The sequence below is a fragment of the Malania oleifera genome, chromosome 12 (genome assembly GCF_029873635.1).
Source record: "Malania oleifera isolate guangnan ecotype guangnan chromosome 12, ASM2987363v1, whole genome shotgun sequence".
NCBI lineage: Eukaryota > Viridiplantae > Streptophyta > Magnoliopsida > Santalales > Ximeniaceae > Malania > Malania oleifera.
This window is the reverse complement of record NC_080428.1, coordinates 32,893,835-32,905,961: the sequence shown is the minus strand read 5'-3', so window position 1 is coordinate 32,905,961 and position 12,127 is coordinate 32,893,835. Positions and strand designations below refer to the sequence as shown.

At 35.8% G+C, this 12,127-nt stretch overlaps 1 protein-coding gene across 6 annotated transcripts in view; it reads left to right on the top strand.

Annotated features, from left to right (window-relative positions):
* LOC131143685 (prefoldin subunit 6) overlaps positions 1–12,127 on the top strand; it is a 57,215-nt gene that overhangs the window by 12,772 nt on the left and 32,316 nt on the right. For 2 of the 6 annotated variants that reach the window (XR_009133652.1, XM_058091922.1), the window contains exon 5: positions 52–121. Coding sequence is in view for 4 of the 6 variants with exons in the window: in XM_058091922.1 (XP_057947905.1) it covers positions 52–108 (57 nt within the window). In the remaining 2 variants the exon portion in view is untranslated. Of the gene's footprint in view, positions 1–51; positions 358–10,206; positions 10,369–11,583; positions 11,890–12,127 lie in introns of those variants that run through there. The other 4 variants (XR_009133651.1, XM_058091920.1, XM_058091921.1 and 1 more) reach the window with 4 other exon arrangements.

Here is a 12,127-nt window from a genome sequence, read left to right as displayed (position 1 = left end):
GTGTATATTTCAGACATATTTATTGTTTCCATTGGTTTTCTCATTTTTCAGATATTAAAGTTGCAACAAAGAATTCAATCTCTCCAGGCTGGAAAAGCTAAGGCATAGTTTGCTTTATATGGTGTGCACTTTTTCAGGAGTAACCTCTTTCAACTTTTGAATATGATTCCAACTTGTATTTTCTTATATAAGCTACAATGCCTTAATGAACTCTGGCTTGTGTAATCATGGGTTGTGGGATGAAGATCAGGCATGAAATATGATGTTCAATTTTTTTGTGGGAGTGGTTTTTCCTTATATTTTTTTTGTTATACACACTTGTTATATTTATTCTCATAATCATCATTTTGGCTGTCACCGTTTTTCATTTTTGGTAGGAAAGACGATATGCCTAAGATTAACTAATGGAAAATTAATTCATGCTTATTTAGTGCTTGCATTGGGGAAAAAAAAAAAAATGAGCTGCTGATGGAATTTAAAGCTGGATCCCTCACCCTTCTCCATGCTTCCACAAAAAAAAAATAACACCAAAATAAGACCATATAAGATGTAACAAACTAACAAACCGAGACTTAAGTCCTACTAGGTGAGGTTGGCTATGTGAAACCTTTAACATGATTGTGGCCAATTTCCTCCAACAATTTGAGGCTATTAAATCCTTACTATCTCATTCCAAGCTAAATTAGGTCTACAACTACCCCTTCTGGTACCACCAACAATGCTTCGTGTTGGTGCATTATTTGGTCTACGTTGCAAATGTTCAAACCATCTAACTAGTCCCTACCTTCTCTTCTATAGGTGCTATGCCTAACTTGCTGAGAATACGTTCATTCTTTAATTTATGTTTTAACATTATGCTACTAATCCATCTTAGCATGCTCATTTCGACAACTTCTACTTCTTGGATATGTTGTTTCTTAGTTGCCCAACATTTTCATCCATACATGTGTTCTAATATGTCGAAAAAAAAGGGGCAGCCTGGACATATATGCGAGAAGGTGCCAGAAGCACCTATGCGGTTACTTGTTGGCCTTCTATGCTTGATTCCCTCGACCTAGAAATATAAGGGAGAGCTCGTTCACTTCTGTGCTTGCTTTAGTAAACTGCCACAAAGCTTCCGCACGTATGTGGGGTTCGGGAAAGGGGCAAAGCATGATTGGTCTATAGTATGCAACCCTACATTGCATTTTAGTGAGAGGCTGTTTCCATGCCGCGGTCGCACATCAACAACTCTATTGTGGCGCGAAGGATCTGACGATATGTTATTAATATATTACACGAGTACGTAACATGTTTCATATCTTAATGATCCTCTGCGACTGCACCTTGGACAGAAGTCAAAAAATGTTGAAAACATTGTGAGTCAAAGCATGATCATACATGTGTGCTAATATGTCAATAAAGGATATGTTATTAATATGATACACAAGTAGGTAACATGTTTCATATCTTGGTGATCCTCTACGCCTTGGACAGAAGTCAAAAGGTTGAAAATACTACGAGTCAAACATAGTATTTTGAGACAAGTATTATCTTTAGATTGGTATGGTATTTTGTTTTCTTTGAAAGCTCATTTTGACATTATGTGGGTTTATTTTTAGGTTTCCCATTGGATGGTTGAGACTTTTGTTGTTTGTTAGGGCAGCAGGATGTTAGGAATACAAATTTAAAAGAATTTGTGGCTTTGAGGTGTGACAAATTACCATCTTTTGGGGTAATATCTGTCCCACTTGAATGACTTTGCTTGAGGGTATGTTGCACATCATCTTTAGGAATATAACAAAACCATCTACAAGTTTGCAGACTGCAAATCTAAAGATTTTCTTTAGAATTTGTTTGGAAGCAATGTATATGACTAAGGAAGTAAGAGTGTGAGAGGAAAACTAAATAATTTTGTCATTATTAAAATCCTTTACTAATAGAGTCTGAAGAGGTACTAATCATGCCCCCTTTCAACTTAACATAATTGATTGGTTTTTAAATCTAAACCTCGTATTTATTTTAGGTAATTATGTTTGAAGGACCATATTATTTGAATTTTATTGCACCTGTTCAAAGAGAATTTATGAAAAATGAAATTTCAAACTATGTGATCATAATTTTTGCATCCACATCTCCAATTTATTAACTTGGAGTTTTGAGTGTTGCCTTGTAAAAACCTTCAAAGCTAGGTGTCACGGTCCTATGCTCTTGTATCCATCACACATGCAAGATGGCCCGTTGGGCTGCTTTGGATAGGGCATTGTGATCATGTTAGATGAGTTGTGGGAGGAACTATGGTGAACTTGGATTCGATTATGGAGATGTCATAGGATGTGTTTTGAATGTCACTATGATGTTGTGGTTGATCCGGATAGTGGTCAAGGTGGCATTCTCGGGCCAATGATGTATGATTCTTAGTCCTATGGTTGGTTACTTATGTGTAAGTGAGAATGTGATGGAATGAGGGGGAATAGGTGGGCAATCTACTACTCTTGGTGTCCTTTCGGGCACTTAAGTGAGCAACCTGAGGAATGCTTAAGGTGGTCTCTTGACATCTCCAAGTGGTGTATTAGACTTTTGTGTGGATTGGATGCCACGTGGACAACCTATTCGAGAATGATGTCATGCATCGTTCTCGATTTGGAGGAGGTTGGGTCCGTTGGAACGTGCACCCATGTTGGCCCTTGGATGTATCTTGGACAGTGTTGTTGTATAGGTGATTGGACTATCGAGGGTTGTCGGTTCTTTGAGTGTCTGTATTGAGTAGTGTGTAGTCTTACTTTCCTATGTTGGTTAGTGGCAAGTTCACTAACACAGAGATCATGCTGTAGTAATGGGAGTAACTGTCAGTGCTTGTGGGATACAAGTTTAACTCTCTTACAATTTGAATCATGGTATCTACCGCATCATGACACTAGGCATACTAGCTAATATGAAATCTGTCCAATGTATATTACAATTTATTGTGTATTAAAATTTATTCTTACAGCAATAAATTGAAATATTTAATTTAGGTCGAATACTAATAGTTTCATGCATATGATAGGGTTGTTTTCAATTTAAACCTCTTATTAGTGTAGAACTGTAGATACTTTATAATTCTAATGAAACCAATGGTGGCCTAAATTTGAATCATGATATTTTGTATTAGAATTGGGAATATTGTACTCAATATTATGTCATGCTTCAGTGATAATTTCATTGGAAGTTTCGGCATTGTTTTGGTCTTATGCTACCTCCTATTTTAATGAAGTTCTCAATTATGCCCCTGTTACTGTAGGCACATTATAAATATGAACTTCATTAAGAGCTTTTTACTTATAATGCTGTTTATGTAACTGTTGGCACTGATTATTCTTTGGAATACTTGGGAAAAAGGTTTTAAATCCATTCAATCGATGTGATTTTCTTCAAATCTCTCTCGAGACGATTTTTCCATTTAGTTATTACTTGATTTAGGATATAAAATAGTAATTATGTCTTGTGAAATCTGCTAGCTTATATATTCTCGTCTTAAGGTTATTTATTGAGATTTGCTTGTACACTTCACTAAATGCTTTTAATCATAGTTGCTTCACTATCACTGAGTTAAAATATGTCTAGTAAGTTTCGTCGTAATTTTGTTATTGCTGCAAATTTATTGTGGAATATGTAATGCATGTTTGCTTCTTAGAAGCTTAAGAAACTATTTGGTGCAGCAACAGCAGTAGGGTGATGCAGAACAGCTGTAAGGGCTACTGTCCTGAGGGAAATAGCTGAGAAATAGAGAAGAAGAGAGCAGGAGGGAGAAGATAAAAGGCAGGGGGAGCTCAAATAACTTCCAATTCAAATGAACAAAACTACTTGCATGGCTTTCACACCTTATCTATAAGAAAGCCTTAAGATATAAGAAAACTGTAAATAAATCCCTAAAGATCAAAGAAATCACAACTTAACCCCAAAAAGAGATCTATTACAAACAAAACCCAAATACAAGCGTACTAAAAATTACAAAGTAAACCAAATACGCATAAGAATTAAGAACTGCTAATTAACTAAGCACATTTGTGTTAGGACTCCACAATTCCTTGATCCAATTTTCCTGAATCATCTGTCAATAAGGGCCTATCCCTGGTCCGGCCTCGTGTTCTACATCACTATTCACTACACCACCTAGTGTAAAGCCCCAAGTATTGGAGTTTTAATATCAAGTTAGTGTGAATGTAATTTTCTAACCTTCTAGTATCACAAGAAAATTGTTGCATAAGAGTCCTAAATTTATAAATAATTTTATCAAAGAGAGAGGAAAAATAGCCCTAAGTTTATATTTCTCCAGAGATATTGAAGGACTGTTTGCTGCTAAGATTACTAGAGTATCTAGAAAGTTAGCAAGCTACAAATGTAGTGTCTGGTCTAGTGCAATGCATGGTTCGCATTAAGTTGCCATTTGCACTAGAATACCTAATTTGAGTGATTGATCAATTGGAATTTTAATCAATTTGAAAAAAATATCATATGATGTATTGTCTCTTTAATTCTCGACCTTCTTAATTTAATGTGATTGGCACAAGGCATAACCCTTGCCATGCTTCTTTACCATGACACACATAATATCTATTTCATTTAGCTTCTTCATTTTCAATTGTGAAGGTAACTATTTCTTAGTTTCATTTGCACTTTTCAATTAGTTCAAATGATGAGCATGACACGCTCATAAAGACTTATAATGACACCATACTCCCGTGAACTTAAAATAAATGCACTTCTTGACATTATTGTGTCTAAAATCACAAGATAAAAATCATATGATCAAACTAACCATGCGAATTCATTGATGATTTTGTAGAGGATGATAATCATACTAGAGTGGTTAGGTATGCCTTGTCCATTGCTATGGATAGTGACTAGTGGAAGCAGGTGCTACTTTCTACTCTTCCATTTGATGTGGGGGTTGTAGCATGAATGTGATCTCCAAAGCTGCTTTAGGAATGTTAAACCTCAAGTGGAGAGTGAGACCCCTATTCTTTTAAAGTGAATTGGGTAAACATGACTTATAGTTGAGAGGTGCTTTATACTCATCCAAATGGGAGATTATAAAGATAGGGTTCATTGTGATGTACACTTGATCGATGTGGTCTATGTCGTGTTAGGGAGTCCGTGTTATATGATCATGATGCGATCAATCATGGTAGGGAGACCTATGTGTTTGAGCATAAAGATAGCAATCATTTTATTTTAATCCCTATTAGGCTGACATCGAAGGACCTTAAGTTTAGGAACAAGATAGCCCTTCAGCAGTTCAAAGAAGCATCAAATTGCTAGATCATAGGGCTTTTGAGCAAGAGAGCTTAGGAAAGTATCTTAGCAATCTTGCCCAAGAAGTTCCTTTTGAGGTTTGAGAGTTTCCGTGTGAATATCCACCCGAGGTAAAGGAGCTATCAGTTGAGTGTGTAGTACCTAATGAGTTTCTTAGTGAGCTACCATCTATGCAGGACATTCAGCATGCTGTATCGAGTTCATAGTTACCTTATTTGCTTCATTATAGAATGAATCATGAAGAAGCGTTCTAATTTGAATAGGCGGGTGGGAGAATTCCTTGGCAAGCGATTTATGAGACATATACTTAATCTTGGAGGATGTGTGTGGGTAGTAGAGCCATCAATAATATATAGGTTCCCTATCCCTAAACATGAGGATATGCTTGGCATTCTAGCTGGCTCTATTTGGTACTCCAAGATTGACTTGTTCTGTGGATATCACCAAATTAGAATTAGACTTGAAAACCACCTTTAAGACCTAGGATGGTTTATTTGAGTCTTTGGTCATGCCCTTTGAGCTTTCTAATGCTTGTGGCACCTTTATGAGGGTCATGATACATGTTTTGCAGACATTCGTAGGAAAAATTTCTAGTGGTGTATTTCAAGGATATACTAGTCTATAGTAAGACTAAGGAGGAGCACTTGATACATCTCCATGAGTTCTTTGTCACTTTGAGGGAAGCAAAGTTGTATGCTAATCTCAAAAGTGTTGTTTTTTACAGTCAAGTATGCTCTTTCTTGGTTTTATGGTCTCAAAGCCTTGGACTATTTCTAAGGTTCACAGCTTTTAGGGCTTAGCTACTTTCTATTCATAATGCTTTTGGCACCGTATGGCTCCCATCATCCATTGTCTGAACACAGGGGACTTTTATTTGGCCCTTTTAGCTGCTGCAGCTTTTATAGAGATCAAGCAAAAGATGACCGAGGCACATGTATTAGGTATCCAAACTTTAGTAGACTCTTTGAGATTGCTTGTGATGCCTCTGGGACAGGCATAGGTGGAGTTTTGAGTCAGGTACGCAAGTATTTTTCAGCGAAGAACTCTTATACGCTGAATAGAGATATACCACATGATAAAGAGTTTACTATGGTGAGATCTCTTTAACATTGGAGATATTTTTTGTTACCCCAAGAGTTTGTACTCTTTTTTGACTACCTTGCTTTGCGTTATTTGAGTTCTTTGAAGAAGTTGAATGTTAAGCATACTTGTTGGATAAAGTTTCTTAATCAGTATACTTATATTCTTAAAAAATCATTTTGGTGTTGAGAATAATGTAGCTGATGGCCTCAGTATTAGTTCTTCTCTGTATCGTGAGAGCCGAGGTCATAAGGATTAAGGATAGGTATTCTACTTGTCTTGATTTTGGGCTCATCTTTTAGGAGGTGAGTGAGGGCCATTGTAGTTATTTTGAATATTTTATCATCCATAAGGGTTATTTGTTTTGAGGTGCTCGGTTATTACTATTACTTGCACTTCTTTTAGAGATCTCTTAGTTTGGGAGTTGCACGCCATGGGTTAGCTGGTCTACTTGGGAATGGATAAAACTATTGCCTTAGTTGAGAGCATGTTTTATTGGCCTTCTGTGAAGAAGAATGTTGCTAGGATAGTGTTATGTGAGTTAGCCAAATCTAGGAGACTCAACATTAGTCTTTATACTTCTCTTCCATTGCCATGCAAACCTTGGAAACTAGTATGAATTTTGTATTTGGGTCCCTTAAAACAGTCTGAGGGCATGATTCCATATTTTTTGTTGTTTATAGTTTTTCCAAGATGATGGCGCATTTCATCCCATGTAATAAGATTTCTGATGTCTCTTTTCTGGATAAATTGTTTGGTTTGTGAATGTTTATGGTGTTTGATAGGGATATTTAGTTTTCTAGTTACTTTCGGAAGACACTTTGGAAAATGTGTCTGACTCACTTGATGTTTTCTTTTGCTTGCAGCCCCTAAACTCATGGCAAGAGGTTGTGAGTCGTAGTCTTGGTGAGCTACTTAGGCGTGTAGTGGGATAAAAGCAAGGCAATTAGGACTTTGTGCTGCTTACTGTTGAGTTGCTTATATGAATAGGTCCATGGGTAAGAGTCCTTTTGAGTATGTATTCAATTACAAACCCAGTGCACCATTGATCTTGTTTCTTTGCCACCAGATGCCCGTACCTCAGTGCTCTGTTAATCACATCCATGAGTTGCATGTTGAGGTTAGGTGAAATCTTGGCACAAGAATATGGTTTGCAAACTGGCTATAGGTGTGCACTGTAAAGCTAGAGACTTTAACGTGGGTGATAGTGTCATGGTTTACTATACTTGAATGCTACTTTGAAATTCATTTAAAAAGTTCCATGCCCAAGCCGTTGGCCCCTTCTCTATCCTTGCAAAACTTGGATCATTAATCTAATTTTTAATGTGGAGGATTTGACACCTTGGGGCACCTTCGAGCCTTCTCATTTGTCATCTGGTACTCATGCACAGGTTCATTCCATTTATTAGCTATAGAACACAGTGGAGTCTATTTTGGATGATGAGTTCGTGTTGTTTTCTCGTATTAGTGTTCGATGGTAATTAGTAGTGGAGACATTAAGATGCTACATGGCTGTAGCTTATTGAGGATGCTGTCCGTTAAGAGTATTTTGGATGATGAGTTCATGCTAGTTTTTGATGGTACTTGGTAGTGGAGACATTAAGATGCTACATGGCTTACTGAGGCAGTTGCCCATTAGAATATTTTGGATGATGAGTTCGTGTTAGTTTACGATGCTACTTGGTAGTGGAGACATTAAGATGCTACATGGCTTACCGAGGACTCTGTCCATGAGAGTGCTCTGGAGTCGTTAGTCATATTTTTATTCACTCTTCTGAGCCGAGTGCCTTTCAGTCAAATGGGCCATCATTTAGGCTGCCCATTTGGCATAATTGGCATAGATTTAGGAAATCATGTTTGTATTAAACTTTTCTTTTGTTTTGTAATTTCCTGTTTTGTTGGGGGTTTTATATAAATGTGTCATAGTTAGTTGTAGGTATCAATAATTGGCTTGTAAGTTCTTGAGCTAGTTATCATTTTAAATTCAGATTTTTGGAACTCTCTCTCTCTCTCTCTCTCTCGCCCTGCCCTCTCCTATCCTTCTTACTTCTTCCCACCCCTCCCCTTCTCTTCCCCTTGCTTCTAGTTTCTCATTGAATCTGATCTTCCTTCTATTCTCTGTTTCGTCCCTATTCTATATCTCTATCCTGCCATGTCTCTCTTATTCTTCTCTTCTTCTCTTCTTTCTAATATTCTTTCTTAATTCTCTTTTTTTTCTCTCACTTTCTGATTTCTATTCGTCCTCCATTATGCTAATATGTTCCTTTTGTTTGCTACTAATCTTGTCCTAAAAGTTTGAATGGATTCATTATATTTTCTTCTAAATGCTTCAAGACATTGAAAAGGATTTGATCATGGAGGCAATTCTATGAAGACCCAATTATTCAATTCTTATTTTACCAAACTGAGTCCATTTCACCATTTATTGTTTCCTTCCAAAACACTGAATTTCTAGAATACATAGCTTCACCAAATGGTTTTGGATCATTCTCTATGTTTGATAAGATGGGTATTTTATTGAATACATTATTTATATTCCTTTCAACAAGAAATAATGGTTTGAGAAGATATAAAATCATTATACAATTCCCCCTTAGCTTCTTTAACATCTCTTAAGTTCATTGTGATGTTCAACCATTTTTCTTTCGCAGCTATACGATAGACCGGGGATTAGTGATGTAGGACAAGAAATAAGACCTTGGGAAGATTCTTGCTGGAGAATAATTAAGAATTAGGTCAAGGGATTGCTGGGTTAGTTACTAGATAATTTTGAGTTTAGTTAGTGTAGGCTTATGTGTATTTGGGGTTTGTTTGTTATATTTGTGTATTTTGGGACTTTTTTTTGTAGTTTCATGTAATTTTAGGGGTATGTGTAATTTAATGCGTTAGTGGCTTTCTTATAAATACTGTGTGAAAGTAGGAGAAATTGTTGATGAATTTGAGATGAATTGAGCGTGTGATTCCTCCTGGCATCCCCTCTCTCCTCTCTTTCTTCTTCCCTTTTCCACCCTTCTATCTCCCATGGCTGCAGATCCTTGATGCTTCCCCTGATTCAATTAGTAAATATCTCTTCTGTTTGACTAGGCAGGAGTGTAATCACTGAAATTTGCTTTCAATGAATTCAAAATCCTTTGATTCCTTAATAACATTAGGTTACATTTGGTTCGTGTAATGCCCGACTAGGATTAGTAAACATATGTGTTTGACTAGGCAGGAGTGTAATGACTATGAAATTTTAAATTCAATATCCTTAAAATTAGGTTATGTGGTTCACGCAATGTCTGTTCCTAGGAAAAGATTAGTTATAATTAATTATATATAAAAATATTATTATCATGAAATAAATAACAATGTGAAATTTTTATGAATCCATGACAAAGAATAGACAAGGAATAACTAATTCCTAAATTTCACCGGAGGAATGCCTATTTCTTTCTTATTTTATGTTGGATAAAATAAGAAGTAATATAAAAGGAAAGTTATTACCCAATTTCCAAAATTTTCACTATATTCCATTTTATTACAAGTAATAGCTATTTTTTGAACCAAACATGACCTTAGAGTCGACCAACAATTTGTAAGCATTATAATTTTTGTCATATCAGGACACTTTTCAATGCTCCCCTCATACTTTATATAGAGAAACTTTGTTACTATTATTATTATTTTAGGGAATTCTTTATGTACATGATAGGTAACAAATAAGCCTCACCCCAAAGATTTAAAGGCAAATTTGCATTTATCATGTTATATGATGTCATATTTTTCCTCTATGCAAATCTATTTTGTTGTGGGGTGTGCAGGCTTCATCTTTGTATTTCATTGAGTAGATATTTTTATATCTTGAAGGATTATCAATGAATGTTATGGAATACCTATTTCTGCCCAAGCTATTTGTAATTCAAGTCACAAATGGCATGTAAGTCCTACTAATTCAAAATCTCTCTGAAGATCTGGAAAATGCTTATTTGTTCCAATTAACAAAACCACTTGGAACTCTTAAACAGTTAATCTGTTTTTTCTGGAGCAATGTATATTAGTATATATATATGGCCAAGAAAGAAAATGTGTGAGAGAGGAACACAAGTCAACTGTATTAAACCTATCACTAAAATCAATGATTTATAGAATTTGAAGAGCTATTAATCATACCCTTTTTTCAAGTTACTTGATTGGTTTAACTTGTAGAGTAACTGTTTTCTTATAAAGCCCTTAAAGGTTATAAATGTTCCATATATGGGGCAAAGGCTGTCAGCTACACAATCACTCCCACTCATATTACAATCTTACAACAATGTTTTAGCTTTAATAAAACTATCAACTGATTGTCAATCAATAAAGGACGTTTTCATGATGTGTAGGGGGATTTCCTAGTGATTTTGGAATGTTTAGTTCATGTTGATTCTCAGCTTGTTGAATTATCATGGGGCACGAGAAGAAATTTTAGAGGGCTTGAAGAAGCCTCTTGAATGCAAAAATGTTGGAAGAGAACACTGCTTGAATCTTTTAATTACGGGACTATGGACATAGTTGTTGATACTCGTGATGCGAAGTTCCCCTAGTAATAGTGTCCAAGGCATAGAATATAGTTCCCTCTACATACATTCCTCTCAATTAAAGCTGCTCATACAATTCAGCCAATTCTAGCGCGATGTGACACATTGTTGAAACATTTACAGTGCAGATATAGTCGTCAAAAACGATTTTTTGTTGTGTGAAATTTTCTAAATAACTACAATAGCCTCCTAGTTTTCCACCATTTTCAGTCAAAATTGTTCCTAAGGGACTGGAAAAGTCATCACTCTGGCTCTGGTGGCAGCAGTTTCTGAATGGGATGCTTTATTAGTTTTTTCCCTAAAATTAGTACACTCTTTGATTCTTATCTGTTTTCCAATATTCTCACAAGAAAATATATATTTTTTGCTTTTTTATTCAACTTGTGCGTTTGACAATTAAGTTAATAGCAAGTTACTATATAGAAAGTGATGATTTCAATTGATTCCGGGGTATGGGATTGAAGATCCACAAGCATGAAGCTCGAGACTGAAAAAGGTTACTTTCAAACATGAAAAAGGTTCATGTTTGATTATCATGGATTCAAGTTTCATGAGATTTTTAACCTTCATTGCAGCTGTGTTTATATTTATTATGTCAAAAAAAAAAAAAAAAAAAAAAAAAATTCTTAAGAGACGGACTAAATGATTTCTATTGTCCAAACTTGGGCAGGGTGACTCAAATGCTTGACCAGGCTGAGGAATTAATCAAAAAGAAGGGAAAATGTATGCAGAGGGGAGGAATTGATCAAGACCTAAAATGAAAATTGAACTCCTGTTTAGAAGCATGCACAAAATCCCTTTGCACCCAGAATGTTGCATTTCTAATAATAACATTATCTCTGAAAGACTTAAGAGTATTGTCTTTTTACTCTTTTCGTGCAGTTACTTCTCTGCATTTCACGTTTACAACGTGACAATCTTATCTCACATGTACTAGGGGGGGTGATGAGTGAAATATAACATTTAAGTTATGCAACTCCCGAGGGGTCGACTAGTATTCTAAATATAGTAAGGCGGAGAACTATTGTTCATTGGAGCGTTGGAGGATTTTTCCATCTCCTAATTCCTTCGGCTGTTTGGTTCCCATGGATAAGATTTATAACTCTTGAATTTGGGTGGACTAGACATAATAGTTATGTGGAAATCTCAAATGATTTGGAAGGGATTTGGAGAAGATTGTGGTAGAAGATTAAGGCTCTAATTAGATCCAATAT